Source organism: Tenrec ecaudatus, chromosome X (genome assembly GCF_050624435.1).
Source record: "Tenrec ecaudatus isolate mTenEca1 chromosome X, mTenEca1.hap1, whole genome shotgun sequence".
NCBI lineage: Eukaryota > Metazoa > Chordata > Mammalia > Afrosoricida > Tenrecidae > Tenrec > Tenrec ecaudatus.
In genome coordinates this window covers 22,534,408-22,553,994 of record NC_134548.1, presented here as the reverse complement: position 1 = coordinate 22,553,994, position 19,587 = coordinate 22,534,408, and the positions used below count along the sequence as shown (strand labels likewise).

The following is a 19,587-nucleotide window of genomic DNA, read 5'->3' as shown; positions in this document are numbered from 1 at the left end:
GGAGAGACATGAAATAAATAAAAGGATTTGGCCAAGGGGATCTCACACGCAGAGACTCCTCGTTGTGTAATCAGACTTATTGTTTTCCCTTCCAATGGCTTCCAAATTGGTCGCCAGACTCCAGTGAAGTTTATTTCTATTGTTTAAATATATGTTTTGAAGAAGTTGCTCATAATTTAAGGGGACCTGAGGCGTCCGGTGCGGCTGGAAGCCCATCATGGCTCTATTTATCCATGTGTATATTGCACAATGAATTAAAACAACTCCAATGAAACGTGCGTGCAGGGTTAAACCTTTTGTCCCCCTTCCTGGATAATGACATCCAACTGCCACCCCCTTATCCCGCGTTTCTTGCCAATATAATTTTAAAACTACAATGTAGAATTAGCTCTCACCACAGGAAGGAAAGTGTCTTGTCGTCACCTCTTCTAGGAAATTATTATTTCCAGTGCTCCGGACAAACCCCTTTTTGATCATAAACAAGAGTTTTAAATGCTCACAGGCTGATTTCCAGCCGTAATCATAGTCCCCTGGCTTCTGTGCCGGCTTTCCCCAGCGGACGAACCTTGAACCATTGTTCTCCAGAAGAAGGCAGCCCTACTGTAGAGTTGAAGAGCTGGGCGATGCAAAGAAGAATGTGCCTAGGTGAATAATTAGCACGCAAATGAAATTAGTTAGATTAGTGGATAAAAGAAAGTGAAGTTAAAAAAAAAGTCGTGTGTCCTTTTACTAACTGACTACCTCTGAAATCGTGCTCAATGGGAAAGTCCTTTTCTTTCTCACTTTTGCCGAGTCAACAACCCGCGTTCCTTCTTCTTCGCTCTTAGAGGAAATCTCCTATGTTTGAAAACAACACGAAGGAGCGCGCACACACCCGTCTTAAACCCACGTTCTCATTACACACCGTGGAGACGCTAGCAAAATCTGTTTCCCTTTGCGGTGTTGGAAAAGTTTCTGGGCTTTGGTTGGTTGGTTGGCTTTGGTTTTATGTGGTGGTGGTGTTTGATTTAATCGCTCAGGACAAGAAACAATTATCATTTTTGAAGTGGGGTATTGAAATGGGCCAATATAATTTCAGGGCTGCTGGGTGTGGACCTTGGCGGGGTGGGGTGGGGGTGGGGGGGCTTCTCCAGGAGGCCAAAGGTGGTGCCTCTGTTGGGAAGATTGACCCAAAAGATACCAGAACAAACAAACAACGGCGCAGATAAAGCTAGTGTCTTCACTCGGGTCTCCCTTCCCCTGACAAGAATAGAATTCACTTTAGTTCTACAGGTCATTCCATCTATGTTAACCTCCCCCTTTGCTGTGGCAACTCCAAATTAAACTACACACACACACACACACACACACACACACACACACACACCCCACACGCCTGCAGAAAGTCTGGCTGCTTTTTAAAAGAAGGGGGAACAGCTGCAGAAGGGGGAGGGGGGGAGGACGGAGGCGAATGAATCTTCAAACTCAGAGCGTTGCGACCCCATGGGGTTCTGGGCCCAGATTTGGGCATTTGAGTCTCTCCGGCTGAACCCGATCTTTTCTTGGCCTGCTTCTCAGCCCGCTCCCTGCGCGTGCGGAGCCGACTCTGAAGTCGCCGCGAGCCCATCGCCGCCGGGTCTTGTGGATTTCCGGCGCAGGCCCCGCCGGGGAGGGAGCGATGCTTTGGCGTCGCCCCGCAGCCAGCCGAGGGGCGCCCCGGACCCCGCTGCGTCTCTCCGTCGCTCCACTCGGAGGCGCCCCCGCACCCGGACGGGGCTTGCCCCGGGCGGTCGTGGGGGGATGGGGAGCACCCCGGGCTGCTCGAAAGCCCCAGGGCACCGGCTCAAAAACAACTCAACTGCTGGCGAGCACGGAAAAGGCAGACGGCGGAGAGGCCGGAGACCGTCCCAGGTGCCCGTGAAGCGCCCAGAGGGCTCCAAAGCAAAGCGATTGTCAGCGGTCGCTCCGCTCCCCCCACCCCAGCGTCTAAGGGTAGGGGCCCAAAATGCAAAACTAAAACCCAGCGAGCGAGCGAGCAAGCGACGGAGGCGGCCAGAGAGCAGGAGGCCAGCGGGCCCCCAGAAAGCTTTCCCTTCGGCCTTGAATAGTAGTCGGAGGAGCCGCCCGGCGGCGATCGGCTCGGTGAACCCACTGGCTACTGACCCGTCATTCCCCCCCCCCCAAGTTGTATCTTGAATGCTCCTGCCAAGCCAGCCCGATCTGTCTGCCGCCTACCAGCATCCAAGAGTTATGCAGATGTTTATAGTTGTTAAAATAAATCTGAGTTATACATCCTTGTATTTTTTAATACTGACTGTAAGTGATTCAAGTATAATCCTTTGTAAAACGCTTGTTCTCTTTGACACATTGAAGGGGTTGAGAGAGGAAAACCCGGCGTGGATTACCCCGCCCCGGCCCTCGCCCCCCCCCCCAACACCTATCCCCCCCGCCCGCCTGCCCGCCCCGCCCTGAAGGTCCCGAGTTGCCGCAGGCCGCCACTTGGCCCCTCTCCAGGCCAGGCTCTGGGCTGTCTCGCTGGCCGGCCGCTGCTTTGGGAAGCAACGCGCTGGCCCTCAGGCTTACCCCGCTCCCCTTTACTCTTGGGGGCCCAGCCTGGGGATCCAGGAGAAGGGGGGGTGGCGCTGAGATTTGGGGGCTGCGATCACACCTAGTGCCTTCCCACTCAGGGTCATCAGTACATTCTGTTCCTTGGCTTGGTTCAAGGTCGTCCAGCCTCTGGGTGATCGCATCACTAACAGAGATGAACTTTTGAGGTTCGGAGGGGAAGGTGAGTCTGGACGAAGGGGGAGACCCTAGACTGTCCCTGGCCACCTTCACAGCTCAGCGGGCCCTCAAGGGTCCCTTCCCACTCCCTAGGGACTCTAGGGGAGGTCACGCATTGGGCAGAGCTTCTGGCTTTAAGGGGGTTTTTGGGGGGAACTCTGCCAACAAGAAAGGTAGCAACAGCTGGTCTCTGGGTGAAGACAAATAGCATAGGGTTTAGGGTCACAAGAGTCAACTGGACGTCCAGGCACCAGGTGTGACTTGCGTCTGTCCCCCAGGCCCAGGAGGCCAGTCGGAGCCGGACAGTCCAGGGCCCACAAGCGCCACTGAGGCCTACTCAAACTCGCCTTTGCGGGGTGCCAGGCCTGCCTGGCCAGGAGCCTACTTGACCTGCCTTCTGCGAAGCAAGCGAGCCTTCGGGTCTTTTGATAGCACCTACAGGCCTTGACATCAGAAAGAGCTGGAGCTCCTGGGCCCACCTGAAAGGGCGAAAGGAGGGGCCGCCAGAAGGCGATGGCAAACTTCTAAAGTTGTTAGTTCAAATACACTCCATACACACAGACACAACATACAGCATTGGCCCTGGTGCGTGCCCGCTGCCCCCTCCCGCGCCCCCTCCAAAATCCAGTCCGGGCTTTGCGCCGCGCCCCCAGCCCGACGCAGCCCGGCCTCTAGCGAGAGCCAATCACACAGCGCCTCTCAGCACGTGGAGGAGAGAGACTCCAGCGCTCCCCGCTCCAGCTCACTACACTTGTTACCGCCTGTCCTGAGCGCGGAGAGGGCGAGCTCTGGCCGCGGGCAGGGCGGGAGCCAGCAGCCGACAGCCGAGGGAGGCAGAGCACAGAGATCGCAGCCCGATCCGTTAGCACCAGCCCTTCCCCCACCCCCAAGCCCCCCGCACACACCCAGCCATCCACCCGCTGGGAGAGGCAGCCAGGGATCAGCTCACTTAGTCCAGCGAGAAAGCCCCAGCCATGAGCAACCAGTACCAGGACGAGGGCTGCCCTGAGAGGCCCGAGTGCAAAAGTAAATCGCCAACTTTGCTCTCTTCCTACTGCATCGACAGCATCCTGGGCCGGAGGAGCCCGTGCAAGATGCGGCTGCTGGGGGCGGCCCAGAGCCTGCCCGCCCCACTGGCCAGCCGCGCCGACCAGGAGAAGGCCTTGCAAGGTAAGGCTGCGCCCTGCGGGCCCCTGTGAAGGGCGCTGGACACTGGCTGGGGCAGCTGATGTGTTGGAGCTGCGGGCCTCCGGTGGTCCAGCTGGAGTCAGAGGGGACTACCCTGAGGCCTGCTGCTTCCCAGAGCGGTAAACATCTCTCCAGGGGCGCTCGCTCGCTCCCTCCCTCTCTCCCTCCTGGCTTCCCAGCATCAGAGGCCTGGCTGTGCTTCCCGGGGGGCCCTTGGGTTCCAGTGTTGGTCATAGATGGTTTAAATGCCCCCTCTGATAGCCTTGGGTGTACTCTGGAAAGGGGTGACAGGTCAGAAGTACTAGGTGTCAGGGTAGATCCTTGTAACGACAACTTGTGCAGACAAGAGGCCCCAGCCGATTGTAAATGGGGGCTCTGGGCTGGCAAATTCGGCCTTTCCTCCCTGGAGAATTTCTTTAGATGCGGTTTTAGGGTTTGCGGGGGACACTTTTCAAAAAACGTCGATTACTTGTGACCTTTGAAACCTCTGCCCTGTAGAAACTGTCTCCCCAGGAGTCCCCCTAATGTTCCTCATTGTATTTGCCCAATGTGCGGCTTTGGGGCGGCCCTTTTCCCACTCTGTTATATTACTTTTTTTTACATATAGTTGAGCTGTTTGCGATGCGGTTCGAAAGGTTGTGTTTTCTTTTTTCAAAAACTAAGAATTCCAGAGGCTCTGTCGGTTTTCCCCTCGGAACCTGTTCCGCTCAAGTTTCTCCTTGAGCTGGCGGTGGAGGTGTCTCAGGGCAAGAAGGCTTGGTTTCTAGTCAAACCCGAAAACCGGCGGTCCAGTCGCAGCGCCACTTGAAAGAGAAGGGGCAAAGGCGGCGAAGGGGGCCCTTTAAATCAAAACTGACTTTTCCCTTTTCTTTTTCTTTCCCCCCTCCTCCTTTTCTTAGTCTTTGGTGGCCCCTATGCCAGGCGCTTCTTCAAAGTCCCTATCTATCTTCCCCTTTCCCAAGCCTTTGGCCGCGCCTTTCCTCAGGGTGATTTTCCTTTGCCTTTTCGTGCTGGGTGCCCCAGGCCCCTCCTGCTGGGGGCTGCAGGGGCGAGGCCTGGACCCGCCCTGGGGCCACAGGGCCAGTGTCCCCCGCAGGGGTCACCCGCAGGGCTGAGCCCCTCTTGCCCACTGGGGACCTGGCGGCAGAGCTGCGCAATGAGGTCCTGCGCAAAGTTTTCAGGGTAGCGTTTGGTTTTAAGTTGTTGAGTGTTCCCGATTGTCCCTTGTCCAGAAATTGGCAGGTGGGGGCTTCAACGACATAATAGAGGAGGGAGCCAGGGAGATAAAGTGAAAGGATGGGAGGGAGTGGGCAAATAAAGAGAGCAAGAGAAAAAAAAAAGGGATAAAGAAACGAAAGAAGAGGGTGAGAAGAACCAGGAAAAGGAAAGTGCAAATACTAAAAGAAGTGGCGCCGCCCGCCAAGAGAGAGATGAAGAAAGAAAGAAAAATAACGGGGCACGAGCGAAGGAGAGGAAAGAAGAGGGGGCGGCAGAAGGGGAAATAGAGCAATGGAGACCGGGAGAGAGGGAGACGCGCAAGCCGGGAAGCCCCAGCAAGCCCGCAAAGTGGGCCCGGGGACGGCGCGGGGAGGGGCGCCGGGCGCGCTGACGGCCTCCCGGCCTTGCCCACAGGTTCCCCCAAGGGCAGCAGCACCCCGTTCGAGGCCGAGTTGCACCTGCCGCCCAAGCTGCGGCGCCTGTACGGCCCGGGCGGGGGTCGCCTGCTCCATGGCGCCGCGGCGGCGGCGGCGGCAGCAGCGGCGGCGGCGGCGGCCACGGCCGGCCCGCGGGGGGAGGCCCCGCCGCCACCGCCGCCGGTGCGGCCCGGGGAGCGACCGGACGGCGCGGGGGCCGCAGTGGCCGCCGCCGCCGCCGCCGCCGCGTGGGACACGCTGAAGATCAGCCAGGCGCCGCAGGTGAGCATCAGCCGCAGCAAGTCGTACCGTGAGAACGGGGCGCCCTTCGTGCCGCCGCCGCCCGCGCTGGACGAGCTGGGCGGCCCGGGGGGCGCCGCGCACCCTGATGAGCGCCTGGGTGCGGCGGGCGGCCCCGGCGGCGGCCCGGTGGCCGGCGGCGCCCCGGGCGCGGAGGACGACGAGGAGGAGCTGCTGGAGGACGAGGAGGACGAGGACGAGGAAGAGGAGCTGCTGGAGGACGACGAGGAGGAGCTCCTGGAGGACGACGCGCGCGCGCTGCTCAAGGAGCCCCGGCGCTGCGCTGTGGCCGCCACCGGGGCCGTGGCCGCCGCCGCCGCCGGGGCCGCCGAGGGCGGGGAACTGTCGCCCAAGGAGGAGCTGCTGCTGCACCCGGAGGACGCAGAGGGCAAGGACGGCGAGGACAGCGTGTGTCTGTCCGCTGGCAGCGACTCGGAGGAGGGGCTGCTGAAGCGCAAACAGCGGCGCTACCGCACCACGTTCACCAGCTACCAGCTGGAGGAGTTGGAACGGGCCTTCCAGAAGACGCACTACCCGGACGTCTTCACCAGGTATGCGCCAGGGCGGGCGGGCTGGAGGTCCCTGGGACCTTCACTCCAGGGCGCTTCCCCACCTCGCCCCCCCTTCCCTCTCCCCAGGGTTCTAGGAGTCGGCCGGGCCTGGAGGGGGCCTTCCTCCCCAGGCGCTCTGGAGTTTGGTTGGGTTTTCTCCAACTACTCGTTTAGTTAGAGAAAAGGGGGTTCCTTCTCCAAAGCGCTCCCTAACGTGCCCCTGAGAGAGGCGCACAAGCCGAGGCCCGGCGGGCCTCCAGGCGCCTGACAGTGTCGCGGGCGGGCGCAGCCGGGCTATTTTTGGCCTCCGCGCGGTGCCCCGGAGCCCGCCGGGTGTCAGTTACGCGTCAGCCGCCGCCGCAAAGCTGGAGCGGGGGCCTGCTGCGGAGGCCTTTCAAAAGGCTGAGCTCCTGAAATGCCCCAGAAAGTCGGAGCTGGCCAGGAAGCCTTGACACCTCGGGACACCAACCAGAATCTTGACCCTCTGCTCCGGCTCCCCCCTCGACTGCCCCCGCCCGCCCCCAACTCCCACCCGAAACCCAGGGTGCGTTTAATGCAAACGGAATTCCGTGAGCATGCGGGAAGGCTGGGAGTCTGGCTGGCCATGGATGAAGGAACGGGGGACATTTTACTCTGTGGACCAGTGCCCAAGCAGGCTTTGGACCTGGCCAAGTGCGGGCCTCTTCCCGCCGGCCCGTTTTGCTGGGAGACTTGGGATTTGTGGGACTAGACCCCTGGGCCCCTGCTTACACAGTTGGCTTGGGGTACTGGCCGGCCGGCGGGCTGGGGGCCTTCCTCTTCCACCCCAAGGCCAAGGCTGGACTCAGGCCTGGAACTAGGATTAGGGTATTCGTCCCCTAGTGGGCACAGAGCAAAGGATGGGGATCTGCGGGGGCAGCGAGCTTTTCAAAGTGTGCCACCGAACCTCCAGGCTGCCAGCGCCTTGGTGCCACAGGAGAAAGCAGGTGGGCCTGGCGATCGATCCCCTAACATCCAGGTTCAGGGCAGGGTCCACCATTGTCCCGCAAGAGCTAAACGTGGCTCTCTCCCATGCTATCCAGTCCCCCCCCCCCCAAGCTTTCAAAAAAGACAGCCAGACAGACAGACAGAAGAAAAAGAAACGAAATTCAAACTTGGTGAGTGCAATCCAGAAGCTAGTTGGCAGACTGGCTTTTTGCATGCCTCACAAGTGGGTCTTTGATAAAGCAAGGGAGCCAGCCAGTGTCTCTGGCCATATGTGCTTTACAGTGTTTTTGAGGTAAGCAGGGGCAGACCCCCTTCTCAGCCCCACCCTCACCTCCTTCACACCCAAGGGTCAAGGCGCCTGAGCTGGGGCCCTTCTAGGAGTGCTGAGCCTGGAGAGGACAGGGGGCAGGGGACAACCAGAAAGTATGTGTGGATGGGGCTCCCTCACTTGAAGTGTCTGCAGCAGCCAGGGGTCCCCTGCCAGCAGCAGCAGCAGCCCCGGGGCCCCAGGCTCAGGCAGCCCAGGCACTTTCATATTAGCGAGGGGAGAGCCAATTATTCTCGGCGCGCTCATATTTTCGGTAAACAGGTCGTAAGCCGTTTTACAGCATCTTAATGGTTTCCTATTTGCCTTAATTGTCACAGTAATAACTGCAATGACGGGGTAGGGTTTCAGCTAAATTGACTTCCCCTGAGATAGGCAGGGTTTGTAGTGGGCACTGGAGTCAGGAGGTGCGCAGAATTTTGTTTAATCGAAAAATTACCCCACTGAACTGTTAACAAGCTTAACATATCTCTAGAGGGTAATGGGGATTGTGACCCGTGGGGTGAGGGAGGGAGGTGGGCAGGCGGCAGAGGGCTGGAAAGAGATGGAGCAAAAGAGGAGGGGAGATTAACCACACACACACAAAACAAACCCACAAATCAGAAAGAAGCCAAGAAGGTGGTTTTTTTTTAGGTTTGGTTAGTTTTATTTTGCTTTTTAATTGAGTGCACATTTCTTCCCCCATCTAATATTAGGATAAAACAGGCGTGTGCTGTGTGCCGGGGGGCGGGAGCGTTTCTGGTCTGACTAGCTAGGAGAAAGAGGTGGACAAGTGTCCAGTCTGGTGAACTTGTAGAGTCAGGGACCACCCCTGTTACGTGTGAATGTCATGTAATTAATATGGCATCCGGTGAGTGGCAAGGCATTATGGTTTTGTACTTCCACTCACACAGTAGGTACTCCACAATGGTGAAGCAGTGAGGCCTGCGTTTGGGGCGGGGGCAGGCAGCCCCCAGAGAGACTCTCCTGGAGGAGTCCCCCCACCGGGGACTGGGAGGTGCTGGGGGTGCTGCTGGGACCTGCTGTGATCTGTCTGTGTTGCTCTCTGCAGGGAGGAGCTGGCCATGAGGCTGGACTTGACTGAGGCGCGAGTCCAGGTGAGCTGCACAGCAGAGAAGGGAGGCAGGGAGGGGAGGGGGGGAGAGAGGGAGAGCCTCTCCAATTGGTGATCTAGGGGGTTGGGATGCATCGGAGTTAGACACCCTCCCCACCCTCATAAAGTGAATTGGGGGTAAAAAAGCGCCCAAATGAGACCTTGGCAGGAAAGATAATTCAAAGTGAAGGAAGACTGCTCGGGGTGGCACGAGGAATGGGCAGAGAGGTGTTTTGGGGGGTTGGGGAGCCTGAGGCAGGAAGGTGTCCAGATCTGAACAGGGGTTTTAGGGTTCCTGACTGCAGTTCAGGAGCCCCCTCCCGTGCCCCCCCCCCTCAGTCCCTATAGGAAACCATCCACAGACCGACTTCTCCTGATTGAAATAATGGGATGGAGCATGGATTTGGTTGTTAGACAAATCCGCTCAGCTCCAAGCAGGTATTTGGCTGCGATTAAGTCTCCAATCGGGCTTCATAAAAGCCCACTTAGTGCTAGAACAAACAGGGCCATTTGAAGGCAAAATGCTGTTTGATTTCCCCTCCGCCTGCACAAGGAGCTGGCTAATGCTATTTGATTTCCCATTTTTTATAGCAATGAGCCCACATTGATCTAATAGGGAGTGAGTGCAATGCGATTAAAGGTGTTTGCAGCCCCATACCAGAGTGCATTTCCAAACCCAGGCCTCATAACCAAAGAGACGATCAACACTGGGCAGCCCCCATGGCCAACAGAAAACAGATGTCCCCAGGTTCGGAGCTGAGTGAATCACTTTACAGTCAAAAGCAAGTGCTGATAAAGCACAATAAATTCCATATGGCTCATTTACTACACAACAGCTTCTTGCATTAGAGGGCTAATGATGAGGCCTGTCCCCTCCTTTCTGTTGACACATTTCTCCATTGTCAAACAGAGATGTGACAGCAATTCCCCATTTTCATCTCAGGGGAGCGAGTCGTGGGAAAGTTAAATAACTTTTAAAAAGAAAGAGAGTGCCCCTCCTCTCCTCCTCTCCCCCTATTCACTGGGGGCGATGTAATTAAGCGAATATGAATTATTAGAGTCCTTTCGTTTACCTTTGGGGGGCCTTTGAGGTATTAATTCAATAATGAGGAATGGCAGGGGATATCTTGATAATTGCAACAGAGGGGCGGGGTGGGGGTAGGGGGGGTTGGGTGCAGAGAGGAGCCCTCTGTGAAAGGTCTCCATGTCTTTAAGGGCCTTCTGCCTCCACTGCCTGGTTTCCATGTTTTCCTCCTTTGACTGCTGGCCAGGAGTGGCGGACAGTCTGGTCTAGACAGATTTGAATACACAAAAGCTGCCCACCCAGCCTGGTCCCACCTCAAGCCTGACTTTCAAGCCCCAGAATTTCCAGCCTAGTGTGTGTTTCTGTACTTCCCAAATTGCTATGGGGATGTTAGAGATGCTCCCCACCACACACACACACACACACACACACACACACACACACCCTTTAAACAGGGTTAAAAATGTTTAATTAATCTCATCCCTTTCCAACGTCTAACCAAGTTCAGCTGCTAGTGCAAGTAACACAGCCACCAACTTCCCCCCCACCACCACCCCGGCAGTTTTAAAGACACCAATCAATGTCTTTTACAAATTAAGAAAGAAAGAGGGAAAAGAAAAAAAGTGATCTCCTCTGAGATCACTTGCCGTTTATTTGAAAGTAACTCTCTGTATCGCCCTGGAGTTCATTCTTAATTTTGAGACTTGTATGCAGGCACCAGCCCAGCCCTAAAAATAGGAAACCCTTCAGGTGTGGGTGTGATGAGCAGGTCATGGCAAAATACCTCCATGGGAAAGGGGGGTTATTTTTAGGCGACGGTAACTGCCACACTTCAGGTAAAGGTCTCTACTGAAATGGCTTTCTAGTAACAATGAGGAAGCTCCATTGTGCCTACAGCCTCCCCCAAGCTTCGAACAGGCTCCTTTAAGGAACCTAGGGAATCCACATCCCCCCCAAAGCAAGCTGAGAACCTGTTAGCTGGGAACGTTTGGAAAGTGTCTCTGCTGCATCTTATATCCTGACTGTTAGATGTCACGCCTCATCCCTGCAATCAGTGCTTTTTTTGCCTGACCTCCCCCCCCCCAGGCTGTGTACCCCACATTTCATTTTATGGAGAATCAACCCCCTAAAATGGGTGCTTGGTGGCTAGTTGCCAGGAGCATCCCTTTCCGCCCTCCCCTTCCCCAAGCTCAGAAGCCAGCTTTTGGCTGGGAGGTGTTTAAGAAATCTTTCTGAAAAGAAGAAATGAGCCGCCTGCCCTTTTTCATAGAGGTAGAGGTTTGTGCCAGTTCTTGGGTCAACCTGCACTCGGTGACCCTAAGCTGCGTGCCCCTTCCAAGGAGTTGCTATGGACAGGATGTTCTTCTGCACAACAGCCGTAGGAGCAACATCTTAGCACCCCCGTTTCACAGAGTAGAAAACTGAGGTTCCCAGAGGCTCCCAGCAAGCAGGCCACAGGGCCTTGTCCTGCAGGTCCCTGCCTCTACAGAACCACTTCCCTGAGAAACTTGGGACGGAGCCGGCCTACTGGGAGTCCCCCCAGGAAAGGCTTTGCTTGGCCGCGGGTGTCCTGCTGGCCCTAACTCGGAGTCCCTTTTCCAACCCCCCTTTGGCCCCAACACTCACCCCCCCCCCCCCCGTCCCCCGCCGCCCCAAAGGGCGAGGCGGGTTCAGACAAAGCTGGGAGGCGGGAACCGCCGCAGCTACGGGGCGGCGGGCCTGAGCCTAGCGAACACACTGGCCTCTCTCCCCTCGCAGGTCTGGTTCCAGAACCGTCGGGCCAAGTGGCGCAAACGGGAGAAGGCGGGCGCGCAGACCCACCCCCCGGGGCTGCCCTTCCCGGGGCCGCTCTCCGCCACCCATCCGCTCAGCCCCTACTTGGATGCCACCCCATTCCCGCCGCACCACCCTGCGCTCGACTCGGCCTGGACGGCCGCCGCCGCCGCTGCCGCCGCCGCCTTCCCGAGCCTACCTCCGCCCCCGGGCTCGGCCAGCCTGCCGCCCAGCGGGGCGCCGCTGGGCTTGAGCACTTTCCTCGGAGCCGCCGTGTTCCGGCACCCGGCCTTCATCAGCCCAGCGTTTGGCAGGTAACCCGCGGCCACGGGGAGTGTCTCTGTCTGTCTGTCTGCCCATCAGTCCATCCATCTGTCTCTCATTAACACACAGAAGCAGGTAGGCAGCCAGGGGCCACAGCCACCTTCTCTGTGGCCCAACTGCAGACACTGAGCCAAGGCAAATACTCTCTAAGTAACTTTGCTTTTAAAAAAGAAAAAGTGCGTCTTGAAGGGAATGGGTTGACTTGGGACTGAGTGGGGCAGGGGAGGGCAGGGGCAGCAACAACTGTAACCACAACCGCAGAGTGACCAGGGAAAGGGGTGCAAGCCCCCCTTGGTGGCAGGCACAGCCCCCACTACAGGTGCCATTCCTGTAACCCTGTACAGGTTGTAGGCACAGAGCAGGGCTGACTTTTCTAGGTTTGCAAAAAATCCTTGCTCTTGCCCCAAAGCCTGGCAGCCTGGGGGACTGCGCCCCGGTCCTCCCAGGAGCCCCAGGGCCCTCTTGGGTGCATGGGGCTCTTCTCCCTCCTCCATCTCTCTCTTCCTTGTCACCCAAGTGACCCTGCTGCCAACCATATCCCCATATGCGCAACCCCCCCCACCCCCATGGCGGAACAAGACAAGGAAATAAAAGAAAGCGCTCATCCTATATTATAACCCCCTTTTCTTTAAAGGAACATCATCGAATGATGAAATAAAGTCGGTATAATCACACAGACAAAGAAACAAAGGAGAGATGTATTAAGTTGGAAAGTGCAGTGAAAATAAAACTGAATGCAGCTTCAATGATCTCTCTTGGGGAGAACAAAGAAATAATAGATTCCTCCAACTGCGCAGTCACTTAACAAAACATCATCTTCTAGAAAATTTTTAAAAAGCCATCGAAGTAAAATTAGTTCCATGTTACAAATCACTAAAATAAACAGTGAGAGCATCCAAGTGTAGTTAGTGCCTCAGTTTACCTAATGGAACCAAGGAATGGACCACTCTTCTCCCTCAGTCAGCTTGTTGGGTTTTTTTTTTTTGGAGGGGGCAAAGTGAAGGGGAAGGAGAGACCAGGCGCTTCTCTCGCGCACCCCTCTTTCCCCCTTCTGACAATAAGTGAATTGGAAAAGCCGCCACCCACAGCTGGAGTTTAGGGCTGGGGCTCTGGGGAGGCTGGCAGCAAGGTTCACTCTGGGAGGCTAGGTAGGGGGGAGAGGGCAGCCGGCGTGCTCTCAGGGGTAGGGGGTGGGTGGCCCTGGGTGTCTGGGTCCTTGCTCCGCCCACCCGCGCAGCCTTGCCAAAGGCGGGGCCAGGGCGGCCCGGGCTAGGGCAACCTGAGTGGGGGGTGGGGGTGGGGGCGCTCTGGGTGAAAGCAGGGTTGGGGCAGGGGTGTCATCTGATCTGGACTCGGGGTGGTCCGCCCCCACCCCTTCATTGTGGCTGGAAGGAGCCAGGAGGTGCCCAGAAGGGCTACCCCAAGGCACCCTTCATGTCAGGGGCTGCGGGAACCCCATTCTCTCCCTCCTTTCCGCTCCCCACCACCTCCTTTTCTCTCGTGTCTCCACCTGGTCGCCTGGCCAACAGCAAGGCAGGCGGGTAGCGCCTCGGGCCTTGGGAGTCACCCCTTTTGTGACCTAAACCCCAGAGCCCGAGCTTGGGGCCTGGTGACAGCCAGGGTCCCCGGCCCCTGTACTTCCCTGGCCCGGCAGAGCCCTGCCGGCGCGCTCCAGCCCGGCGGCCGCCGCCGCGTCCCCGGGCGCTCGCTCGCTCGGGGCGGTGACCCCGCCGTGTCGGTGTGCTCTTCCCGCAGGCTCTTTTCCACCATGGCCCCCCTGACCAGCGCGTCGACCGCGGCCGCGCTCCTGAGACAGCCCACGCCGGCCGTGGAAGGCGCGGTGGCGTCGGGCGCGCTGGCCGACCCGGCCACCGCGGCCGCGGACAGACGCGCCTCCAGCATAGCCGCGCTGCGGCTCAAGGCCAAGGAGCACGCGGCGCAGCTCACGCAGCTCAACATCCTGCCGGGCACCAGCACGGGCAAGGAGGTGTGCTAAAGGCCGCCCTCCGCCGCGCGCCCCGGGCGCGCCCCGAAAGGTCACCTCACTCAGCACCACTCAAGACCAAATGGAAACCGAGGACCAGCACCCCCCCACCCCACCCCGAGAAGACCCCGAGAGCGCGCGCGCGCTGCCGCAGCCTTGACGCGGGCGGGCCCAGGCAGCCCTGGCTCCGCGCTATGGGAGGGACCGGAGGCTGCGTCGCCTCGGCTGGCTGCCCACCCGCCCCCGCCCCTGCCCCTGCCCACCTCGCTCCAACTTGGACACCCACTCCCTCCTGCTCTCACTTGACCCAAAAGATGGGGGGGGGTGTGGTGGGGAGAGGGCGGATTTTTCTCTCCTAGACGCCTGCCATTGAAGTTTAAAAAATAAAATTAAAGTCAAAGCCCAACCTCTCTCTTCCTCTGGCGCCCCGTCCCCTCTTAGCTTTTTGGATTGGATTGGATTTTCTTTAAATACCTATTTGGGCGCTCTGGTTGATCTCCCCAGCTCGGGGCCCGGCGCGCAGCCCGGGCCAGGGAAGCCACCGGGAGCCTGTAAAATAGCGAACAGTGCACTCTTTGAAAGGAAAGGGCGGCTTGTTCCTGTGCTCTTCTTTCTCATACATCAACCAAGGTTTTTATATCAAACCAAAGGGAAATACACTGCTAGAATATGGACTGTTGAAGTCACCAAACTGTGATTATTGATTCTGTACATACCATTGTTATTAAAAAAAAAGAGAACAGAGCTTTGTATATTTGAGATGTTATAACGGCAATTGCACTCAGCGTGGTATGGTAAAAGCTTGTCCTCCTGTAGATCCTTACTGTGTTGTAGATACGGTAGGTTCCTAGACGAAAACTTATGTACTCAAGCCCTTTATTTAACTTATTAACTGTAGAGGCTTCTGAAACCTTCCAGATCAAGGCGATGGTACAGTACTTTTGTGTAATGTGTACTTGTTATCACTTTTCCTTGCTATCTAGTGGAGAAGTGTCACGCTCAAAATAAAACAAAAAAAATTATATGTTTAACAAAAGGTAGTGTGAATGCTCCATGCAGGCGCTGAGGGAGCCGCGGCGGCGGTGGCGGCGGTGGCGGCGGCGGGAGGCCAGGGTCCTTGGGGTGTGAACAACTGGACAGATTCTCAAAAGGGTCCCCTGGACTTCCCCGGAAGGTTCCGGATGCCCCTCGAAGAACCTTCCAAGCAGCGTTCGACTCCGCGGGCGCTGGGGGTCCGGGGCTGCCGAAGGTGGGTGGGTGGGAGGGAAGGCGGGTAGGTGGCTTAGCTGGCGGCGTCAGAGATTTGAAGCGAGCGGGGGAGTCTGTGCTCGATGCAGGGGACCCTGCCACGTAACCGTGCGGAGCGCAGTCCGGAGGTGACAGGTAAGGGCGGGAGCCCGGGAGTCCGGGCACTAGCTACGAGGGGAGGGGGCGGGCTTCCTGGTTCACTGATGGGGAGGAGGTAGGGTGCACGTGTCTGAGAGGGAGGGAGAGAAGAGAGGGAACAGTGAAGGAAAGGCAGCAAGGGGCATCCAAGTGGCAGATCTTAACTCGACAAATGTCATTACATCACTTATCCAGGCGTTGGGAAACGTACACATTAAAAAAAAAATCCAAACAAGTCAGGTTTCGCACAGAACCCCAAAGCGATCCACAGTCGGTGCCCCTGGGCGCACCAACCACTTCGCCCTCCCGAATCCTGCCCGCACCCTTCGGGTGAATGCTGCGGGGGCGGGGTCTGGCCAATGCTCCCAGGGTGATGGGAAAGGGAAGGGAAGCTTAATTAGTTTCAATTTGCAGTAATTAACGCTCCGGACCTTTGGGGAGAGGGGCAAGCTGGGGGCGGGGAGGGAGCAGTGTGACTGCTGCCTAGGCCTAGTGGTGACAGCCGGCCAGCCACACCACAGACCAGTCGGGCGCCGTGGGGGGTGGGGAGGAGTGGGCGCTTTGGGGCCAGGGGAAAGGACACAAGGGCAGCAGTGTTCCCTGCCCGCATGCTGCACCCCCTTAGGGTGCCTTCGGACCCAGCTGGTGGGAGTGTGGCCCTCAGGTGGGTCACCACCACCCTGGGCTGGACCCTGGACTGGCTACGCCTGGCCTGGGACACAGGGTCCAAGCTGACAAGCCCATTTCTCAGCTCATTCCAGGCCACACTTCTCTGGGGTTAGCAGGCCCCCTGGGAACTTCTCCTTCCTAGGCCAAGCCTGGGGGACTGAGCATCTCCGATCTCTGGGCTCCAAGGAGCCTCCAGGGCGGTCAGGGACAGGACCCTGGCTCAGGAGTTTGGGGAGGGGACAGGCGGGTGCAGGAGGAGTGTGAGGGGAAGGTCTCCCCCCCTCCTTTTTTTGGTGGTCAATATCAATTTTCCGTCGATGTTGGCTTTTTGTTTAAGTCGGGCTTTTTTTCTCCAGGCTGCGAGTTGGATGGCATAGGAGAAACAGTACCATTCTTCCTGTTAATGAACTCTTTTTTAAGTCATTTTTTCTCATTTGACCCTTCCATGGAGCAGAAGCAAATTGCGTGAAATTACCTCCAAGGATTACATTTATTACTGGCCAATGAGAACCCCTCGCCTTGTTTTACAAACTCCTAATCCTATGTCATTCTGATGCCGCAAACAAGCCCAGGCCTGGGCCTCCTATTCTTTCAACTTTCCCCAGCTGGAGGGACCTCATTCTGCACTTAATATTCCCCATAAATATCGCACGCTAAAGACCCCCTGACTTCCAGCAAGTCCACATTAAACATGTGACATGTCACGCATGACAAACTCTGAGGATCTTTTCAAAGCAGCATTAAAAGCAAAGAAACCAATTTTCTTCTCCTTCCAAACCTCCCCAAGGGCTGAATGATGGGGATTGGAAAGAGCCACTGGAGCGTAGTTAGGGGGATTTTATGAGATTTTCCAGAATGATTTAATCTTATTGTGAGCATTATTAATGAATGGCAACCCAATTTGGCCCCAATATCTGGGAACACCGTCATAATGCTGAGAGCGACAGACGACCACCCCCCCCCCCACCAAACTTAAGCAAACTTCTTCCACAGTAGAGGCCATGTGCAGTGCAAGGGAAGTTCTTTCAGGAAAGCCCAGGTCCGGACAGGCTACCCCTTCTCACACCCAGAGCCCAATGCGCCCCACCCCCACCACTGCATCTTGGGGTCAAGGTGCTGGGGGCCCTGAAGGAAGAGTGAGGGGAATGGGTGGGTTCCTGCTACCATGAAGAGGACAGGCAAGAGAGGGAGGGCTAGGCCTACTATTATTAGTAGACACCCCAAATGTTCAGTCACCAACTTTCAGGGAACATCTTGGGTGCCTGGTAAGTACAGGGACTAGGGAAAGTGGTGAACAGCAGGGTGGGGCACCTCAGGAAACTTCACTGCTCCCACGAAGTTGCCCGTTTTGGCCCGGCCAGTGGCCTCGGCTCATTTTACTTATCATTCCCTCCTCTGCGATTCTGCAAACATTTTCTTAGTTTGGTTTTGGATTTCTAATGCCGAGAGAGACCCGGGTACATGGAACTCTCTTTTCCGTTTGTCTTGAGTGCAGCTCTCCTGTCTATCTTGCAGAAGCCGGGCTGGTAGGAGGAAAGGGAGGGAGACATTCGTAGGTCAGCCCTGCTTGCTTTTTTGAGAAAAAGCCGGCACATGGGAGCACGTGTGTATGCATGCACACAAAGGTGTGTCTGTACGAAGGGGTCTTAAACAGGGCCGATAGTAGGATTTCGGAGCAGTTCCCCGAGCAAGCAAGCAAGTGCTGAATCACTGACAGTGGCAGCTTGGCTGGGGGTGGGGGGTGGGGAGCAAACCGCCCAACTACCTGACAATTGAGGGGCAGCATTTTTCAAAAGGGGAGGGGGGGAAGTCGTGTTGTCCCTGAATGTTATTCATGGTCCAGTTGGAGGTATACAATTTTTCCCCTCCTTTAAAGAAAAGGGAACGATTACCAGTTATACATTAAGAAATGTCAGTCAGTCATTTTTTATTCATTCTCCGGAAATCTTCGTAAAAGCCTGAATCATACTTCTACAAGCAGCAATTTTGTTAATCCAGGGTTATTACTCTGGGCCCTTATTAGGTTCTACACCACTGCCAAGCAATCCTATAACCCTCTCAAAAGAAGTTTACCTCCCTGTTATAAAACCAGTAGTGGTATTTATACTGTGCAATAATTAGTGTATTACTTGAATCCACTAACACGTTCATTTTATCTCTGCACAAAACCTCTAGTCTGCTTATAGAAAGCTTGTGCCTCCTTTGGTGCTGTTAAAGTGGTGAAAGAGTGAATTGAAGGCTGGCTGCACTCTCTCCTTTCGCCTCGCCTTAATTCCCATCTCTTTTTGCTCTCATCCAATTAGCACAGTGTATTAAGCGGTTTATCATCTCATAGTCAGCTATTGAGAGTAACAAGGCGAGCACTTTGCAATAGAACCTGGGCTCCTTTGACACCCTCAGGTACTTACATATTCCACTGCGCTATGAATAATAGGGGAAGAATGGAGCGCTAATTCCCTCATCAAAGAATGCCTTGTCTGCTGCTTTGCTCAACAACACCATTCTGATCAAAAGAAAAGCAATAAAGCTTAGCATAACAAAACGAAACCTACTTATTAGCTTAGTGGTTAAATTAATGCAGAGCCGCTGCTATTCAAAACCAAGGTTTGAAAACAGCCTCCAACAACCTGATAATGCAGCCTTCGGGATGAAGGAATTTTAATCTGAAATTTGAGGCTGGCGCAGATGAGTTAATCTATTAAACTGCTATAAGGAAGCTCCACCACAAACCGTTCAATTAAGAAATATTTAGGTGAGTGGCCCGAGAGAGGGAGCGAGGGGGGAAGGCCCAGGAGAGGGCAGGGGAGGAGAGAAAGACAGCCTCCAATTCCAGGATCAGTCCCGCAGTCCCTCAGAGGCTCGGTCTGGTTTTCTGTTTAGCCAGACCCAGATCGGGCAATCTATCTGGGGAGTTCCCTTACCTTTCTACCTTCTGCCAGATACATTTGAAATCTGCTGTTTGTCCAAGTGTGTCAGCCAGGGAGGGGGTGCTGGCTGGGAGAGGGGTAAGCAGGGGTGGATGTGTAAGGGGTAGCATGAGGTCATTCCTGTCCATGTCTTTGTCCAAACTTTGATCAGCCCCCCAAGGTCGTGGGCAATTGTGACCGCCATTTTAGGGAGCATGGCTTGCCATCTTCTGGCCTTCCTGAGCCTCTGGGAAGCTAGGGAAGCAAGCGGGCGAGGGGAGCTGCTAGATAGGTAACTGTTCCCCAGACTGCTGGTCCCATTCCACTTTTGAGGGTCAGGACTCAGAGCAGAGCTGGGTTCTTTTTGAGAACCCTTTCCTCGGCTCTGGGGAAAGTCTAACCCAGAGGTTTTCAACTGGCTCACACCATGTTGAGAATGATATCTTTTTAAAAAAATCACTTGCTAATAACTTTTCGAAATCGAGAAGCTTCAGGAGGTCTCTGGATTTCTGGCTTCTGTTGAAACCCCAAATTGTCCCAAGCAGCACTGGGCTCAGTCCTGGCATCACTGAATAGACAGGACCCGCCTGGCCCCACAATCCCTGCCACTGACCGACTTGCTTCATCCAGTTACTGTGACCATTAGAGCCTGAGAGCCAGGCCTGGGTTCCTGTGGAGACCCATGGGGTGGGCTCCTTCCT

General features: G+C 56.1%; 1 protein-coding gene across 1 annotated transcript; it reads left to right on the top strand.

The window, feature by feature from the left end:
* Window positions 1-3,737: 3,737 nt before the first annotated feature.
* On the top strand, window positions 3,738-13,937 carry ARX (aristaless related homeobox). Its single transcript, XM_075539460.1, has 5 exons — window positions 3,738-3,933; window positions 5,584-6,436; window positions 8,779-8,824; window positions 11,603-11,931; window positions 13,697-13,937. Exons 1-5 carry the CDS (start codon window positions 3,738-3,740, stop codon window positions 13,935-13,937), a joined length of 1,665 nt encoding a protein of 554 aa, XP_075395575.1.
* Window positions 13,938-19,587: the final 5,650 nt, after the last annotated feature.

Coding starts and splice junctions, on each gene's coding strand:
- ARX (XM_075539460.1), top strand. CDS start 3,738: ATGAGCAACCAGTACCAGGACGAGGGCTGCCCTGAGAGGCCCGAGTGC. Junction 8,825..11,602: donor TGACTGAGGCGCGAGTCCAG/GTGAGCTGCACA, acceptor CTCCCCTCGCAG/GTCTGGTTCCAGAACCGTCG. Junction 11,932..13,696: donor ATCAGCCCAGCGTTTGGCAG/GTAACCCGCGGC, acceptor CTCTTCCCGCAG/GCTCTTTTCCACCATGGCCC.